Consider the following 18,655-nt stretch of genomic DNA (forward strand, 5'->3'; position numbering starts at 1 on the left):
TTCAGTTTTATAACAAATATGGCAGACTTTGATAATGTATCGCGAATTGAAAATTTAATAATTCCTTTTCTTGGTTTCAATAAAAGTGCAATAATTGCGTAGAGTTGTTAAAATGGTTAAATATAATTCGCGTTGCCAGTGTTAAATAGTTTTATTTAAAAATTGAATAACCTATAATGGTGAGATGGAAATTATATATTTGATAGGGTACAATTTATATTTGTAATTTTGGGTGACACGTTTCGATCGTAAATAAATATGGCGCTTCTCAGCATGTAGATTTTTAAACTCATCTATATTCTAAAAACGATCTATATTTATCAATATGCTATTTGTTAAAGGTTTCAGATAGGAAGGTTAAATAGATAGAAAGAAAATAATAACTATTTTATATAAAAATGGCTGCATTAAACAATATATTAAAAGCTATAGAAGGATTGAAAATATTACAGGAAACCACAGTTTCATCTGATCCTGCAATAAGGTATGAATTAAAATTGTTTACGTTGTCAAACTTATTAAAAGTTTTTATGAATACCTTTCAACGATTTGTGTTTTTAATGATAACAGAAAAGAAAAGATATCACACTGTATGATAATTACCGAAGGATTATGTTCTCCAAATACAAAATTAATTTCTAAATACCCACAAATTTTTGGTTGTTCAATTAAAACATTATTGGCATTATGTGATGATGCAGAAGCTGATGTTAGAATGATTGCTGACGAATCTCTAAATAAAATCATAAGGGTATGATTATTTCGATGTTCTTTATTTTTGTGACAAGTGAAATCAGTTTCATTATTGTCATTATAATACTTACATATCATTACAATATATAACTTACGATTATTTACCAGACTATGGCAGACAGTGATATTGTTAAAATTCAAATAGAGTTATATAATGGAATAAAGAGTAATGGATCTGCTAGAACATTGAGAGCTGCTCTTTGGAGATTTGGTTTACTTAGTCACATGATTCGTCCTACAAGAGGAAAAGCATATGTGTCAAATTTAATACCATGTATTACTGTCATAGCAAATAGGCCAGAGGAATCAGTAATTGATACGCTTGCACAAGCATTGAAATTAATTCTAAGAACATTGGGGCCATTTATGACGGATAATGATGTTAAGGTATAATAATACTATTAGCAATACATATGATACAAATATATATTAAGAAATATATTATTTGTTTGTAGACGTTGCTTAAGGCATTCTTTCAAAATATATCATCAACTCAAGCAGCATTTCGTAGAGCTGCAGCAAATATGATTTTAACAACCTGTTTAAATTGTAGGAAACCTCAGGTTTTTTTATGTTATGTATTAAATTATTTATTAGGTAAGGTGGATATTTTTCAAGCATTATGTTTGTGAACTTTATTGTATATTAATAATATTTCATTTTTTAGATGCTATAATAGTGAGTGATGATATAGATCACTTGAATACAGTTATTGGTGTTTTTGGTTGTTTGAAAGTGATTTTACCATATATAAATACGCCAACAGAATGTGAAGCTAGTGACAAACAACAACTGGAAAATTTTTTACAAATTTATGAGTTATGCTTGCATTACACTAAATGGCATTCAAATCATAATTTAATAAATGCAGCTTTGGAAACATTGGCTCAACTTTTGCAATGCTCGTCAAATGCATTCAAATATGTATTGTTATCTAAAGAAGGTATTACTCACAGTAGAATAGAGTTGAATCAAGAAGCGGCCAGAATATCGTTGGGTCAAATAAGTACTTCAACAGCTACAAGTGTTTCGGGAGGCAATTGTGATTCCACATTGAATTTGCTTGAACCGGAAATGCCACAATTGAATTCAAAAATAGGAAATTGGATTATGGATTCTGAAACAGTACTTCCACTGATGCACAAATCAGAAATACAGGAAACGTGTCCAAGCGACATAACAGAAATTAAGGGAAAGACAATGGAAAATTACAGTGAATTAAAAATAGAGACTTTAGAGGGTGAGAATAAATATACAAATGTAAATGTTTTTTGTATGAACGACATTGGATATATATGCAAATTTTCTAGTTTATGTCTACTTTAGGAGGTGGCGTTGAGGAAGGAAGTGATGCTGGAAGTGAAATAGAACACATAGAAGAAATACACTATTCAAGTTTGCAAAGTGATCATCACATGAAAGAAGAAGAGTATTTAGAAGAAACTTCAATATCTGTAGCTTCTCCACAAAAGTTGCCAATGGAATTGCCATCGCATGACATTAATATTGGAACTTTTACAGACTCTGATATGCCTGTAAAATTTTGTTGTCGTTACTTAGTTTCATCATTTTTGCTAACAGGCAGTGCTGGTCACTTGATGCCTGATAAATTATTTCGTGTCAGTGTTAAATGTCTTGCTTTAACATGTGTAGCCAATATTTTAAGACTTTATCCAGATCTACTTTTAATGACAGTTGCCAAAGATTCTACTACTTCAGACAAACAAATGATGAAAGATATTTTATTATTTGCGAATCATTCTGATCCACAAATTAGAGCCAATGTATCGACTCTTATTGGATCATTTTTGAAAACAGTTTTTACACAATATGGTGGATCTTTTAAGAATTTTCAACCTGAAAGTTTAAACAATAAAGCAAATGAAAATTCATTGCTGGAAAATATGATAAAATTACTTATAAAAGTAAGATATTTTACAGTAAAATTTATTATAATTAATAAAATGTCTGTTTTAAAGTATTAACTTAGTAAGTATTAAATTTCTAGTAAACTATTAAATTTCTCTTTGAAGGGCCTGGAGGATGATTCTGCTACAACATGTCGCCAAACGTTAACAGCACTAAATTTATGCTTACCAGAAATATTAAATTCTGTAGATAGTCAATATGGAATAAGCATTTTATTCGAATTACCCAGGCTTATTAAAAATCCATATTTTCTTGTCAAAGTTAAATTAGCAGATTTACTAAGCAATTTATCATACATCACAATAGAACACGTAACGGGTGATGCATTATTTCAACAACATTTTATTGATGCTATAATCATTTTATTAGGAGATCAGGATAAAAGAGTTAGACACGCAGCATCTGAAGCAATTGTTAAGTAAGTGAGAATGTTAGAATTTACTTAAATCTCATTTAAAATAATATCACTTAAAATTTTTTTATTCTGTAAAAATTGAATTTTCATTTGTATTTTCAGAAGCATTCCATTATTATACTTTCAACATCCACAGGAAAGTGCTGTTATAAAAAAAGCAGCTCAATATACAGAAAAGTATTTGTCAACTGTAATGTCAAGTACTTTAAGGATATCTTCATATTATGATAAACATAGAGTATCTATAAATAATACTGTCAAACCTTTTACGTCGTTAACTGATCATAATGATAAGAAATATGACGTAAATACAGAAGATTCATTATCTCGCATTGTTAGCATCTTAACTGAAATACTCATGGTTGATTCATCTAAGTATATGGTATATGGTTGTTGCGAAGCTCTTGCTCTACTAAGTGAAGTTTATAACACTATAGTTTATATCAGAGGTTGGGATTGTATACTTCCCAAAGCACTGCTTAAAAAATCTCATAAAAAGGCTGTTAGTCGAATAGATCCAACAAATGAAAGCAACTTCGTAATTGAAATAACATCTCCAATTGGCACTGGTTTGCTTTCTTTGCTGCTGCCTTTGTTGTCTTCATCTGCAATAAGTTTGGATCTATCAACGCATAAACATTTAATTTCTCTTGCGGGTAATCTTGCATCAGGATTAGCTCTTTGTAATCTAAAACCTAATGAACCAACAAGCAAACATGATTCTGATATATCAAATATTTGGAGTATGTTCAAAGATAAACAAATGTGTCAGTATATGGAACTATTACTGACTCATGTTATAAGGGTTTTAAATATTTTTGTCCATGTTATTGATGATATACAATTAAATCAAATAAGTACAAAATCGTCACTGTCCTCTTTGCCAACTGCGCACAGTTTATCTCCAAAGAAGAAAGTAGTTACCGAACAGAAACAAAAAGAAAAAGGAGATAAGTTTTTAAGTTTAAAATTTGGAAAAGAACAAATGGGAGTATTCAATACTATTCCGCATTACATGAAGATGTATGACAATCTCAAAGCAGCTCATTCTAATTATCTTGTTACTCTTGATCCTGAGGCTAGCAAGATGTATATTGCATTATTAACTGCTATACTGGATACTCTTTCGCAAATTCTTGAGATAGCCACTTTTAATGAGGCAGGTAGGATAGCAGAGGAAATTCTGTATTATCTGCAAACAACTGTCACTTTATCACCGACTGCAACTATTCAGTGTGTGCAGCAGTTGTTGAAATGTTTGTTTGGTAAAAATCTTGGTACTCAATGGAGCGAACTGGATATGCAACAATATGCAGAACAGAATATTGCATTAAGAGACATTTCTAAAGGCTTTTATAATCAATGTTTTCAGAATCCAGCTAGACATATGGCAGATATGATAAAATTAATAGGAAATAATTGCAGAGACGAAAATAAACCGGACACTGGGTAAGTATCATAGATTTCTAAATTATATTTGAGATATATTCTATTCTGACCTCCCATGATTTCTAGGTGGATAGGTTTAACACGTAGAAAAGGAGATAGAAAATTATCATACATATATTCTTCGGATCATAAAGCTTCTGTAGCTACCTTTATTCGTTTATTTGAACCAATGGTTATAAAGTCTATGGAACAATATACTATCACCAGCAATATTTCACTGCAATGTCAAGTGCTTATGCTTCTGAGTCAACTAATTCAGTTGAAAGTTAATTATTGTTTATTAGATTCAGACAAGATATTTATTGGATTTGTATTGAAACAGTTTGAATTCATAGAGGAAGGTCAAATACAGCAAGCAGAAGACCTGTTACCAAAAATATTCACTTTTTTGGTGCATTTATCTTATGAAAAAAATCACTCAAAGGTTGTAATAGGTATTCCTAAAATAATACAGTTATGTGATGGACTTATGGCAAGTGGACAGCCAGCACTTAGATATTGTATACCAGCACTTGCACCTGTAGTCGGAGATATCTTTCTTATTCGTAATGGAAATTCTAATCAAGCAGAACAAAGAGAATTGGAAACAACAAAAGAAGTATTGATTTCAATGCTACTTCGTCTTGTGGAATATCATGAAGTTATAGAGCTTTTAGCATTGTGTGTCTCAGAATCTAGATTTAGTGGAGATGGAAATGGAGAAGAAAAGTGGAGAAGATGGTCTAGAATGACTACAGATACTATACTTCCAATGTTGGGAATGTGTAAAGTAAGACTGGAATGGGAAAATGCTCATATTGCCTTAGTAAAATTGTTTGCTGCAATTTCTCCTACTGTTTTCAGGCCAGTAGATCCACTTTTAAAAGTACTTTTTACAGCTCCTGTGTCTTTGAAAGAACCAGTTTTTAATTTAAAACGCTGGTTGGGAATGATAAATGTTATATTATTAACTCTCATTTCTTGTGCTAAAGAGGAGTCAATGTTAGCACGATTATCGGATCTTAGCGTATATATGACAGATCTTTCACATTTGTTATTATTTCCAGATAATTTGTCTAAAGTTATAGATCCATTAAATGCACTTGGAACTCAGTCTGCACAAATACCACCTGAAAAAATTTTAGCCAGATTCATATTTAAAGTGATTAGTCTGATAGGCACAAAAATTGTTAACATTCTTGGATTAATTAATCACAAAGCTATAGATCCCTATACAGGATTTGCTCAGCATACAGATAATGATGACTATTTGGTGCATCAATTTGCATTCTTTTTACAATTATGTATTCACATGTTCGAGTCTGGAAGTCATTGTAAAGTGGCAAATGCAGCAATGCAAATGGTTCAAAATCGCAATACGCTTGACGAGGAAAAATTTCCTATAGACAATTTAAATTCTTTAATGCTAAGTATTGGACATGTATGCCCGATGTTGACATGCCAATGGGCTTATCTAATGACATTACTAAGCTATAATGAGATGCTATTTTGGTCTAAAATTTTGGGGACACGAAATTCAGATTACATAGTAAGATCACTTCCAAATGAGAAAAAAGTATACGACTATGTAAACAGTATAAATGTACAAATTATTCATAAAGGTGGAATCATATTATTTTGTGATTATGTATGTGAAAATCTCAATGATGCAGAGCCTTTAACGTGGTTATTGGTGAATCATATTGAAGAAGCAATACACATAGCTACTGAATCTCCAGTCAAAGAACTTCTAGCAGCAGCTATACATAGAAATCCCGCAGCTAGTGGTCTTCTAGTACAAGCTATTTCAACAAAATGTGTGAATTTATCACAACCTAGCTTCATAAAACGTTTATTGCAGTGTATCGAAGATGCACATCAATCTCAAAGCGGTGCAGTCATAATGATGTTAATTCCAAAATTTTTGTCTACTAAATATCTTGCTCTATCAAGAATGGCAGCAAAAATGGCTAGCAGAAGAGTTGAGATTTTATTAACATTGAGCGCAACAGATGTTATGGAACAATTGCCGAAGAATGATTTAGTAAAGATTATGGATACGTTACAGGCTACTAAGCTAGCTAAAAAACATGGAGCTCTAGTTAACTTATTGAACAAATTAGGAGTACACTTTTATGATCTTTCACCTCTCGAACCTGATTTATGTAGATCTTTTAATTCATCAATCGTAAAAACAATTCAACTAGATCGTGATTGGTTTCTTTCTCAGATTAAATTACGTTGCTGTCATCAGAATACCTTGTATAACACTCAAGAATCTGCACAACTATTGAGTAATTTAAATTTTGAAGACTGTTTGAGTATTATTTCTTCTAAAGAGTTTGATATAATAATTTTAAAAGACTGCATAACATTGGGCGTAAGATTGACTATCGAGAATTGCCAAAAGTTAGAGTTAAGAAAAATTCACAATGAGAAAATACATAATTTTGAAGCCAGCCCTTTGTATACAGCTGCTAAACAATGTTTGTTAGAGCATGTACGTAATGTAACTGAACTTATGCCAAAACCACATTATGTATTTAATCCGCAAAAATCTAATATCAATAGTAAAGAAGTGAAATATGCTACAAGAATTTCCAAACTTTTAGACGATTCCATTTACTGGAATACACTTTTTAAAATTATTCCAGTTGTAAAGGCATTTACAAAAACATTGTCGAAATTAACCAAATATAATTTGGCAAACATGGACGCAAAAGTTGAAGAAGATTGTGCTAAGCTTGCTTTATTGTGTTTTGAATTAACACATTGGATGATACATGTAGATAAACAAAATATTAGAAAGCTACGACCAAGTGAAGTAGAATTAACGTTGAGTTGTGCTGCAGAAATTTTGAAATATGAAGGCCCATTTAAGGTTTTTGCAGATCACACTCGATATTCGTGGGTATGTTCTACGATATTGGCTGTGACAAAAATTGTTGAAAGTAACTTAACAACGGTCGAATCATTACCTCACGTTGATACGTGCTCTTTACAAGCAGCTTTTCAAGATGAAGAAACGAAGCATTATGCGCAGGCATGTGTACGAATAGCATCATTGGTTATTTGGCTTGAAAAATGTCAAGTGAACAATAGTTCTAAAAACATTCCTCCCTATTTATATAATATAATAAAAGATCTTATTGTACTTATTAGTCGTCAACCTTTGGTAAATTCTTTCGTTCTTACACCTCCTTTGGTTTGGAAACATGGTTGGCATATAATGGGCTCTGGTACAACCAAATGCCACTTTCCATTATTATCGACTGAATCAAATCTTCTTCAAGAAGTCGATATTTTAGAACAGTTCATTTATAGAATAAATTTATTGGGCTGGACTTCACGTCTCCAATTTGAAGAAATATGGATGGCATTATTGGGATTGTTAAATCTTTCACAAAATGAAAATAGTTCTTTGGAAGAAACAACAGCCTTAGTACAAGCAAGCTGTTTAGCTATTCAAGCTATAACACAATTATTGTTACAAACAATGTTTTTACCACATCCTGGTAATCCAAGTACCAGTTCTTTGATACATCATTCACGAGATCCTCAACTTTCGGTTGTGAAAGTAAGCTCACAAGAACTATATACTATACAAGATTTACTTACATGGAAGTATGAATGTATGAGTGATATTCAAAATATAAATGGTCTAAAATTAGATCATATATTTCATAGAGGAAACATTGAAAAGATTACAACTTCGAACAACTTTACGTACAGCCAATTATCAGTTTCCTATTTATGGTCATCGTGTAATTTATATGAAGATAAATTAAATGCTTCTGTACTTGAATTAAAAAACAGAAGGAATGATGCATTAAAGTCTGCATCATTAGATGTAGATTCGTGTCTCCGCTTTTTAGTGGAACTTTATACTTCTTGGTTGTCGCCACAAGCGAATATTCCGATACAATTACTTACGGAAACTATGAAATCTCTTCTAGCTATTTCTGATCTCTTTGTAGAAAGAGCACAATATCAATGGATGCTAGATGTCTGTTTAGAAATATCAAGAGTACATCCTATAGAAAATGGAATTTTACATCAATATTTGGTAATATCTGTATGTAAGGCTGCTGCAGTATTAACACCACTGGTATGTATTACATTGTGCTAGAAACATAAATATAAAAATCATATATCGATATTATTAATCAAAGAATATTGTTATTTTAGGATTTGGATACGTTGGATAAGGTAAAGCGTTTGGTTGATATCAACCTTAAATCAGTTTTCTTAGCTGCTAGAGTTGCAGCACTTCATGGTGTCTTATATTTATTACAAAGTGCAGTTCAGGCTAATTACGAAGAAATTATGAACATCTTACATCCATTGACTATCGAGTATATACAAAAACACATAGATAATCAAGATACAGACGGGTAATTCATATGTTTCGAATTAATATCTTTGATATAATTTTTATCTTATTTGTGAACAATGAAAACATGATTTTTTTCATTTATTTTAGGGTATTAAGTCAAAGCGAAGAACATACAGGAGTCATGTGGGCCTTAGTATTTTTCTTATTAGAACATGCAGGAGATACGCCACCTGATACAGAAGCTCCTGCTGTGCTTGAATTAGTTCTTTCTCTAGTCATGTCACCGAATATTTCGATTAGTTTACATCAAACTCTTTTACAGGTACGTTTTAGATTTCATTAAAAAATTGTCTTCTTTTGCAATAGCGCGAAATTATTGTATATGTTTTATTTTAGGGTCTCGAAAGATTAATTATAACAAAAAGTGTAATGGGTAAAGTAGCAGAACAAATTGTTAAAATAGCAACAGAGCGTTTAAGGCATGCAAGTCCGATGTTTGCATTGCCTGCTTTGCAACTTTTATTAACTTGCATGTATACAGAAGCAGCAGACAGATTAAATCAACCGAATATCGAAGAACCATTGCCCGATATCGAACCAGAATCATTGGTTCGATCTATAGAACGAACGTCTGCCATATTTGACAGAATTAAGAGGGGCTATCCAATGGAAGTAGAAATTCTTTGTTCAGTTTTATCTGGTGTTTTAGCAGATTTCTTTCCATTATCACAAATCTTAACAAAAGTTATTGGTGAATTTTTATCACCTCAACAACCACATCCTCGATTGCTTTCTGGAGTTGTGTTTAAAGTTCGTAAATTACAATATTTAAAAAAATGTGAATATAAAATATTAAAGAAATTGAAAACATTTGATCTATTAAATCTAGGTCTGTGAAAGAGCATGTACGTCTACACAACTGAGTTTACTACAAGATTGGGTGGTCTTCAGTTTGCCAAATTTCATACAGAGCTTACCATTGGCTATGTCCACTTGGTGTCTCTCATGTTTTTTTATAAGTGCATCTACGAATAATTGGTTAAGAGCTTTGTATCCTTTTCTTCTTCTTTTAAATGCTTTCTTTAGAATTTAGGAGTAAATAAATAATATGCTCCTTGACATAGATCAATATAGATTTCCACATGTACAATCAAGGATTGGGAAATACGAATACGAGGATAAGAAGATATTATGCATTGCAGCTAATGATTTTTATCACAAGGTACGCATGAGCATGAAAAGTTGACGTATAAAATAGAATTAAATGTATCTATAAGTATTTAAAAAATTAATTGTTTCATTTACAGCTGCCCGAGGCATCTCAAAAGAAAGCTTTTGTCGAAATATTCGAAGTTGCAGCAAAGGAACCTGGAACTCCATTCATTGATATATTAGCATCCTTTTAGTCATCAAATCTTTATCCTTTATTTCGGAAAGAAAGTTATTCGAAAAGATGCATTTTTTAATAATATTTCAGGTGATTCTACTCTTGTAAATTAGTGTACAGTGATCGTGCGTTTATCATCGTCTTTAAAGACGTATGTATGTACATTTGTATGTATGTGATATTTATTTCTCTCACGTCCCTCTAACAAAAATGCAATTTGTTTTGCAATAAACAGTATTTTTCAATTATCACGTCTAGTTGATTAGCAGTGTTACATATTCAATTCTTAGCTTACATTTTGTTTGGTTTATGGTATCGCATATAAATGTACAAATGTAAAGTCCCATAATATAATATTTCAACGAAGGATAAAACACTGCATCCGAGGAATAAACCAGCAGCTCCACCAATAGATGCTGAATCAGGAAAAAAGAAATATATAAAAAAATCGAAATTATAAAGAAAGCAAAGGAATTTATAAGCTTTTTAGACGTACCTAGAAAATCTCCAAAAGTGTACCATTCCTTACGTTTAAGTTTGTTTTTCGAAAAACTGATCGTCATTTTGAAGCTTGTGGTATTCATGGGAGATATTTCTTTGCTAGAATTATCAAGTATGTTTTATAATTGTTAAATTGGATATAATATTTATTTTTAAAATTATTGATACTCTTTTGATAATTACAATCTTGTTAATTTAGCTTCCTCCAATAAATAGGAGACTTTGTTGCAATTGATCAGGCAATTACAAGAAGTTGTTTTAACATTAAGTAATTCCAATCGTATTCTTCCGATACAACGTAACTGTGCAGCATTACAGATGGGAACATCAGCTAAGAAAACAAATAGATACTTATAAGAAGAAAATATCTAAGATCTTTCTGAGATGTGAATCATGAAAAATGATAAAAATCTTTACGTATACGCCTTAAATAGTGAGGATAACAGCCGCATTTTGTTCTAATTATACGAGATCTACATTCGGTCATACACATTTGGTATGTATATATTGGCCACAATTCCAATCCATTGTCCGAAGGGAATCCGCATTTTCTTCTATGTATTGGAAGTTTGTATACACTTTTCATACTATCTGCTTGCAGAATTCGAACAACAACGTTTTGTATTTCAAGAATTTGTAAATGATGTTTAGCTTTTCCATAGTTGTACGAATCCATTGGATCAAGTATGCTAAGCTATATGTTCACAAAATGAAGATACTCTTATATTAACAACCATGTTTCATTGACTAATAATCAAATAGTTTTAAAGATTATAACCATTACTTCAGCATCAGTTTTCACCAATTCTATTTTTCCATGATCTTCATTGTAAGTATACGATGGTATATAATCAGAATCATTCATGTCTTTATTATGCACTTCAAAATCTTGAGGATCCGGAGGATATTTAGGCAAAGGTACTACAGTCCAATTGTTAGATATCAAGTCTCTAATCAAATAGTAATAATCAAAAGTATAAATTTCCTTAAATATTTGACTAATTCGTATTTTGATTTTCTAATCAGTATTCTGATCCTTACTGCAAACTGGCATATTGAAGAACTAAGTTTCCTATAGAAACACATATACCATTTTCTGTAGCGATCCATATTCCTTTGTCAGTAAAAGTTGTTTTATAAAAGAATTCCTTCTTCAAATCTGACAGAATCCTAAGCCATAGTCCTGGCGGTGCATCATTGTAATCAGGTGCGTCAATCATAGTTTCGTAGGTAGCATTAGATAAGAAATGGAAGAACGCTCGTGCATTTGGTGTGTCTTCGATGCCATAACTAGAATGACGATTAAACGATTTAATCTCAAAACGAATTATTGTAATTTATGATTATATACTTATAAAGACATTTTAATTTTTTAAACACTAATGGACATAAACTTTACCGTTTAAAAGTTTCAGGAAAACTCGATTCCTGGATTACATTTAGCGGGCATATAATTAACGAAGGTTTAACAAGTCTGAAGAGTTTGTACTCATGATTCCAATGTAATGAAATAGCATCATACTCGTATCGGTACCAAGAAATTATGGAAACAAAAATTAAACTCGCAAGAGCAGCTAATATGAATATGGCTACAAGGAACCTTTAACAAATTTTTAATTGACAATTAAATATTGTTCATTCCTTATTGATAACAAAAGGATAATTGTTCTTAATACTTTTCTAACGGATGTCTGTGACGTGCTACCAGATGATTCAATCCATGAATAGTTGAGTTGTTAGCAAATTCAACGAAGTACTGACCCATTAATGACTTTGTTGTCATTACATCCATACCCACGTGGGTAGCTGATTCTTCTGGGATAGACCGAATATTTTTAACCGTCAATCTTGTACGTTTTTGAAAATCAGGCGCTATTTCGTATAAATAAGAAAATTTTTCTTTGATATTTTTCTCTTTGTTCTCGATCATGTTGAACCGAAGTTTCTAACGGATTAAATTAATAAGTCTTGGTGTTGTGACGAAATATGGATAGATCAGATAAAAAGCGTTAACTAAATAATTCACATGATACTACGTAATACAAGTCGTATTTACGGATCGATAAGGACTGTAGAATTTTTTTTTAGTAAAGAAACACTTTATGTTTATAGAGTTAATGAAATTCAATGAATTATACTTTTATTAATATGTTTATTATCATATTTGTAAACTTGGATTTGTATATTTGGACTTGGACATTTGAATATATGTACATGTATTACTTCATAATATGTATTATATAATAATATGTATTTTTTAAAGATATCGTGTGGTAATTTTTTTACGTTCGTGTAACTATGGTTTTTCCAAGTACAATTTTGAGAATAAAATTTTTTCATTTTCTATTTTCGTACTATATGTATATTGTTAATATTTAAAATTTATAAAATTTATATATATATATATGTATATATAAATTTTATTTATACATTATATTTATAAATTTTCTATTTTATAATTATATTCTTTTTACGTCTTCATCATAATTTACTTTTTTAATGTAGGGTAAAAATTTCTGTGTATCTATATAAAAGTTCTTCAATGATTTGTAACGTATCTGTTATAATGATTCACAATGGTATTTCGTTGATATGACTATTCTATAGACACGTTGTAAATTATTGATGAACTACTCTGTTTTCAATCAGAAAAACAACGGAGTAACAAATTTTGTCACGCATATACACAGGCTCAAGCTTTGTGATATTCGTTCATTTTGACATTTACGGTTTTTTACGTCTTGTTTTCTTATATCTCATCCTCTTTGTTTTGCTCTCTTCGGATCTTGCTTCGGATATTAATCTTAAATCCGTCGAGATTTCAATTTTTGATAATTTGTTTGTGTCCGAGAGAAAAATGAAAGATCACATCTGTAATGTCAAAAGGGTATTAACGAAATAAGCTTATTATGAATACGGATTCAAAATTCCATTTGGCGAAGTTCCGGTTTATCCGGTATATTACTAGAAAGAGTGGCAAAAAAGATGGTGAGTTCCTAATTTTACATTTTTATTATTGCTGGAAGATTGAATATCTAAGGGGACTCGTTTCTAAATAATTTATATATTATCCTTATAGTTATGTAAAATTAAAGTAACATTATTTAAATAGAAAAAATAAGAAATCTTAGTTTAAATGTCAGAAAAATTTGATGTATGTTAATACTATAAATAGTTATTTGTACATATTGGGTATCTCATTTTAAATGATATGACTAAATATCTCCGATTTTTTTGGTTTTATAAATAAATATTTTAAATAAAAGTTGTTAGGTTTTGAATGGGAAATGTCATAGAGGACAGCTATTTCTAGATAGAGAGCACTGTTGTAAAAATAATCGTCATAACAATTTTTTTAATGAAAATTTTATCGGATTTTATAAACCGGATAAAAGCATCGAAGATGAATCCAACGAATATCAATATTTTTTCATTCGTTATAAAGTCTTGAAATTTAACGAACTGTCTCATCACAAATAATACGTTCAACTTTTCAATGAATTCATGATTATAAATGAATTCATATATACCGTGATAACCAATGAATTCATTAATCAATTTTTTCTTGTTTTTATTTATTTATTTATTTTTATTCAAAAATTTTTAAAGTTGTACTCATTTCTTATTTAATTTCTATTGTTTGAATCGTTAAATATTTTATAATATTAGCGGGCATGTAGATCGAAAAAAGGTTGAATTATTAATACAACATATGTTTGAAAACACTCCCCCTCATAAATGCATATTCTGATCTCGTGTCGAAAATGTCGACCAGTTGATAATAAAACATTGTGAGAAATATTTTAGCAAATATTAGTGATACATTTTATCATGTTTTCATGCATAGTTTTGGTGGTTGTACTAAAACAATATTTTTAATTGCTCTCCAAATATAAACATTTGACGAAATTAAATCAAGAGATTTAGGGAAATCATTCGGTTGGACCGGTACGTTTAATCCGTCGATTAGGAAAATATTGATTTAAGAATCTCGAACGATACGCTTATAGCGTGTAAGTACACCATTGTGTTGAGATCATATACGATACCGGTTATGACTATAAACATCGTATGCTCATGATTCAACAAATTGTGCAACTCAGTTTGTAAAAAATCTAAATAAATTGAACTATTGAGATAGTTGTTCTATAAAGAGATACGTCCGTCAAAAAATCATAAGCACACAATATTATGGCGATTAGAGTTGTTAAAAGTATAACTCGATGAAATATCAATGAAAAGATATGCTCTAGGTACTTATTGGATTCATATTGATATTCTATATAAGTTTTGTTGGGTTTAAAATATCGATCTTTATTTGAACAAATTACTGTGACTTTCTTGTCTCGACAACAGTGTCTATGAAATAATTGCAATAATTTTTCTCCTTAATATTTCGCAACTTTTATTTGAAACATTTGTTAGTAAAAGCGATAGGATCAAAGATATTCGGTTACATCATTTAAAATGAGACACTCGGTTTAAATTCATTTATTTAGGAGAACAACGAAGAAGATGTTTGTCATTTTAAAGAGATATATAAAAGAAAACCTTGCTTTACAAAATCGATCGCTCATTATTATGCTTATCCGAATTATGCTTCTGGCGATCCTTATTCACGATGCGAACATTCAATGAAACACGACGTCAATCAGATGGTTTCCTGTGGACGTAAAAAGAAATCTAAAACGCATCGTTGTCCTTCCTGTCATTGCCAGCTTAACTTTAAAAGGACGTCATCCAAAACGAGGTATCTAAATCGAATAGATCAATGATTAACTTTTTTTTATAATTGTAAGATGTTCGATTTAAGAAAAATCTTTTTTCTTTTTGTTCTTTTTTTCTGAAGTTTTCGATATATTTTCGTATCTTTAAGGGATATTGATAACATCGAGGCAGTTTTTAAGAAAACCGAGCATATATTTGACAGTGGATTGACAAATAGTGGTGTAAAGAAATCGTATAGCATTCCTCTTTCACCGAAATCAGATCCCCGTTGTCATCGTACTCATTATTCGAAGAAAACATCAAACAATTGTCATCGACAAAAGCAGCATAGGAATGAGGAAGAGGATGAACAATTCACGACGATAATTGATGATATCATTAATAAAGGTGTCGAGAATGAATGTTATAACAAATATCCGAATCTTCCGCCAATGAACACGTCGACGAATAAGGATTGTCATTGGAAGAACGATCAGGTTCTAATAACTCGTTCGATTATCAGCGCGATGATTTTAACAACACCTGTTGATGCAAAATTTTTATTTCGATTTTTTTACTTATTAGTTATTACAAGGTATACAAGATTATTCTGAGCCGGAGAGCGATTTTTTGGATAAATGTTGCGAGAGATATCATCGATCAAAGAGATGCGATAATTCCATGGGAGAATTTGAATCGAATTTGAAGAAAAAAGAAAGCGACTGGGACGAATACAGGCAATATTTGAAACAACAATATCATGAGCTCGATCAATTGAAGTACGTTTCTCATTTGTGTGGGAAATTGAAAAATGTCGATAATCAGCAATGCAAGGAAGATGATTCGTCCAACATTGAACAATCAGAGAGAAAGAAAAAACCGAACTTTCTTGAGGATGAAACGAAAAGGAAAAAGAAAGAACATCATTTCAATAGCGAATTACAAGGTATTGGTGCGAAGTCTTCCAAGGGGCTTCCAGCTTCGACGAATAATAATAAGAATGTATCAGAGCAGGTATGTTTTTTTTTTTTTGATTAGTTTCAATAAATTCCAACAAAGTCAATGAACTCGATGATTGAGATAATGAATTTTAATCTTTATTCTTTAATGAGTAAATAATTCATGATTAATAAGTGAATTAATGAATCGCGTATAAAATAGTATATTTGTGTGTAAGAAGATATTTTAATTGATGGATTGAAATAGAAATATAATAAATTGTATAATAGAGTTTGGTAAAATTTAATAATCCTATAACAGAGAAACGACAAAACTGTTCAACAAGTAGAAGCTAGTACCAGCTATCATTGCATAGATGGAGAAACGGATGGTGACGTCGATGATTTTTTGGAGGATGAAAAATTATGTAGAGAATTGAAGAATATTTCTTACTTGAGACCCTGCCGTAGATCAACCACTGTCAAAAACAGAAAAGTTATGAAGTCGTTCGAGAGAACGACTTGCGACGGGAAAGAAATTAATGAGAAAAATGAGAATTCTGATGTTGTTGAGAAAAGTGATCAGTTTGACGAGGATCTTGATCTTCATGCCAGCAAGAGTCATATTTTGAATTTGATCGATAAAGCTTTGAGCAAAGAGTTTGGTCCTTTGGATGCGAAAAAGGTATTTGAAATTAAAAGAAAAAAGGAAATGTTATTTTTTTGTTGGTTTTTTTTTTTTTTAATGAAATTTAGGTAGGTTCTTTTATATTTTTTTCTAATTTAAAATGAAATATACAAGTGAAGATTAATCGTATAATATTAAAATTACGCTCACGTATATTTGTTTTTTAAATCTTATTTTATTTTTTCATCTCAAGATTAATGTTATTTCCTATTCAAAAATTGTTAAATATAAGTAATATTTCCTATAATATATATTTTACATTATATAATTTTTGTTTAAATACATAACTAGATCTAAAAACAAAAAAAGAATGATCAAATTATAGAGGGTGAATATTGCTTTTTCGTGAAAATATTAAGTTTCATTAGAATTAACATATTCTAATTGACAAGTTTTCTCGTCAACCTAATTTACTGTTATCTTCTCTTTATTTGTTACTTCCTCGATAGAGAGATCCGGTTAAGGAAGAAATAACACGTCAAGAGCTATGCATTGAGATAAGCCGTGCACTTCAAAGCGATAATTGCGATTCGTTGGCGCAGACGTTGTTGAGCAATCGTGGTACTCCTGATTACGTAAGGCACCTGAAAATCTTACGCTGGGAATATCTAAATCATATTCAGGACAAGTTGAGGAAGTTATATGATCTCGAGAAGATTCTCGACGATTGTTCATCGAGGAATTCTTTATTAACCTTGCAATCGCATACGAATAGCACTGATCAATATAAAAATTCTCGAGCGCAAGTCTCTCATCAGCAAGAGCAGAGAGAATTCAAAACAAATTGATCCTGTCTAAAAGAGAAAGCGATAAAGAAATAATAAAAAAATAATTAAAAAAATAAAAAAGAAAAATGAATGAATAAATCAAAATTGATCCTCGAATTTGTTTTGTTCGTTTAAAAAAAAAAAAATGGTATTCGAAATTGTTTTCTTCATCTACGTAACTCTTTTGTACATTACGTTTAATAGGTAGCAATAGCTTTATTGTTTAAACATCTTAAATACATCAGAGTACATAACTACTATACTTTGTTATTTTCCTTTTTTTTTTTTGTTGGTTTCGTATTCATCTACTAAATTCTTCGTTATCCGTTTTTCTAATCATGTTATGAATAATGTTAAATCGCATCTTTTCGATATAATAATATATGTATAGATTTTGCAATGAATGATGATGCGCGTGAGTTTTGTGATAAGGAGGCTCTCATCGTAGCTACGCATGTATATTTAATATACATACATATGTTTCTATGCATCTGTATGTATATGTATACTTATATATTTTTGTTCTTATTGTTATTTTTCTTTTTTTTTCTTTATTTATTTGCGACAATAGTAGAACAATTAATTTTACGTAGGCCGCGAATAATACAAAATCTACTCTTAGCGTAGATCGATAAATTGATCTTCGTCGAACTCTCTACATACGTTTTCTATTTCGCGTTAATCGTTCGTTTTTTTTTTTTTTCCTATTACTTTTTATACAATAATCGTATAATGTGAGAAAATTGAAACGAGATTGAGAAACAGTTTCAACGATCGATTCTTAGGCAATCGGTAAGCATATGGGA

General features: G+C 30.6%; 3 protein-coding genes across 5 annotated transcripts; 2 read left to right on the plus strand and 1 right to left on the minus strand.

Moving 5' to 3' along the window:
- Positions 1–6: 6 nt before the first annotated feature.
- LOC122630371 (huntingtin) lies at positions 7–10,496 on the plus strand. 3 transcript variants are annotated; one of them, XM_043814809.1, is made up of 16 exons: positions 7–179; positions 342–484; positions 571–751; positions 862–1,140; positions 1,209–1,350; positions 1,421–1,993; positions 2,080–2,678; positions 2,787–3,100; positions 3,200–4,546; positions 4,613–8,633; positions 8,714–8,919; positions 9,009–9,183; positions 9,258–9,671; positions 9,751–9,911; positions 9,996–10,083; positions 10,169–10,496. In XM_043814809.1, exons 2-16 carry the CDS (start codon positions 399–401, stop codon positions 10,265–10,267), a joined length of 8,685 nt encoding a protein of 2,894 aa, XP_043670744.1. In that variant the 5' UTR covers positions 7–179; positions 342–398; the 3' UTR covers positions 10,268–10,496. The 3 variants fall into 3 exon arrangements, with proteins under 3 accessions (XP_043670744.1, XP_043670745.1, XP_043670746.1); XM_043814810.1 differs by lacking the exons at positions 7–179; positions 342–484; positions 571–751; positions 862–1,140; positions 1,209–1,350 and having other exon boundaries at positions 1,867–1,993; positions 2,064–2,678; XM_043814811.1 differs by lacking the exons at positions 7–179; positions 342–484; positions 571–751; positions 862–1,140; positions 1,209–1,350 and having other exon boundaries at positions 1,885–2,013.
- Positions 10,497–10,539: 43 nt separating this feature from the next.
- On the minus strand, positions 10,540–12,646 carry LOC122630690 (the record flags this gene model as incomplete). The annotated part of the gene is made up of 8 exons (XM_043815473.1): positions 10,540–10,664; positions 10,745–10,848; positions 10,933–11,117; positions 11,153–11,443; positions 11,534–11,699; positions 11,791–12,039; positions 12,149–12,349; positions 12,426–12,646. Coding segments are annotated over 8 exons (1,542 nt in total), but the record flags the coding sequence as incomplete, so codon positions are not given.
- A 619-nt stretch (positions 12,647–13,265) lies between these two features.
- Positions 13,266–17,914, plus strand: LOC122630412. The gene is made up of 6 exons (XM_043814881.1): positions 13,266–13,737; positions 15,249–15,499; positions 15,626–15,953; positions 16,042–16,470; positions 16,717–17,079; positions 17,532–17,914. The coding sequence occupies exons 1-6, from the start codon at positions 13,735–13,737 to the stop codon at positions 17,868–17,870; spliced, it is 1,713 nt and encodes a 570-aa protein (XP_043670816.1). The 5' UTR covers positions 13,266–13,734; the 3' UTR covers positions 17,871–17,914.
- Positions 17,915–18,655: the final 741 nt, after the last annotated feature.

This window comes from Vespula pensylvanica, chromosome 7, assembly GCF_014466175.1.
Source record: "Vespula pensylvanica isolate Volc-1 chromosome 7, ASM1446617v1, whole genome shotgun sequence".
Classification (NCBI taxonomy): Eukaryota; Metazoa; Arthropoda; class Insecta; order Hymenoptera; family Vespidae; genus Vespula; species Vespula pensylvanica.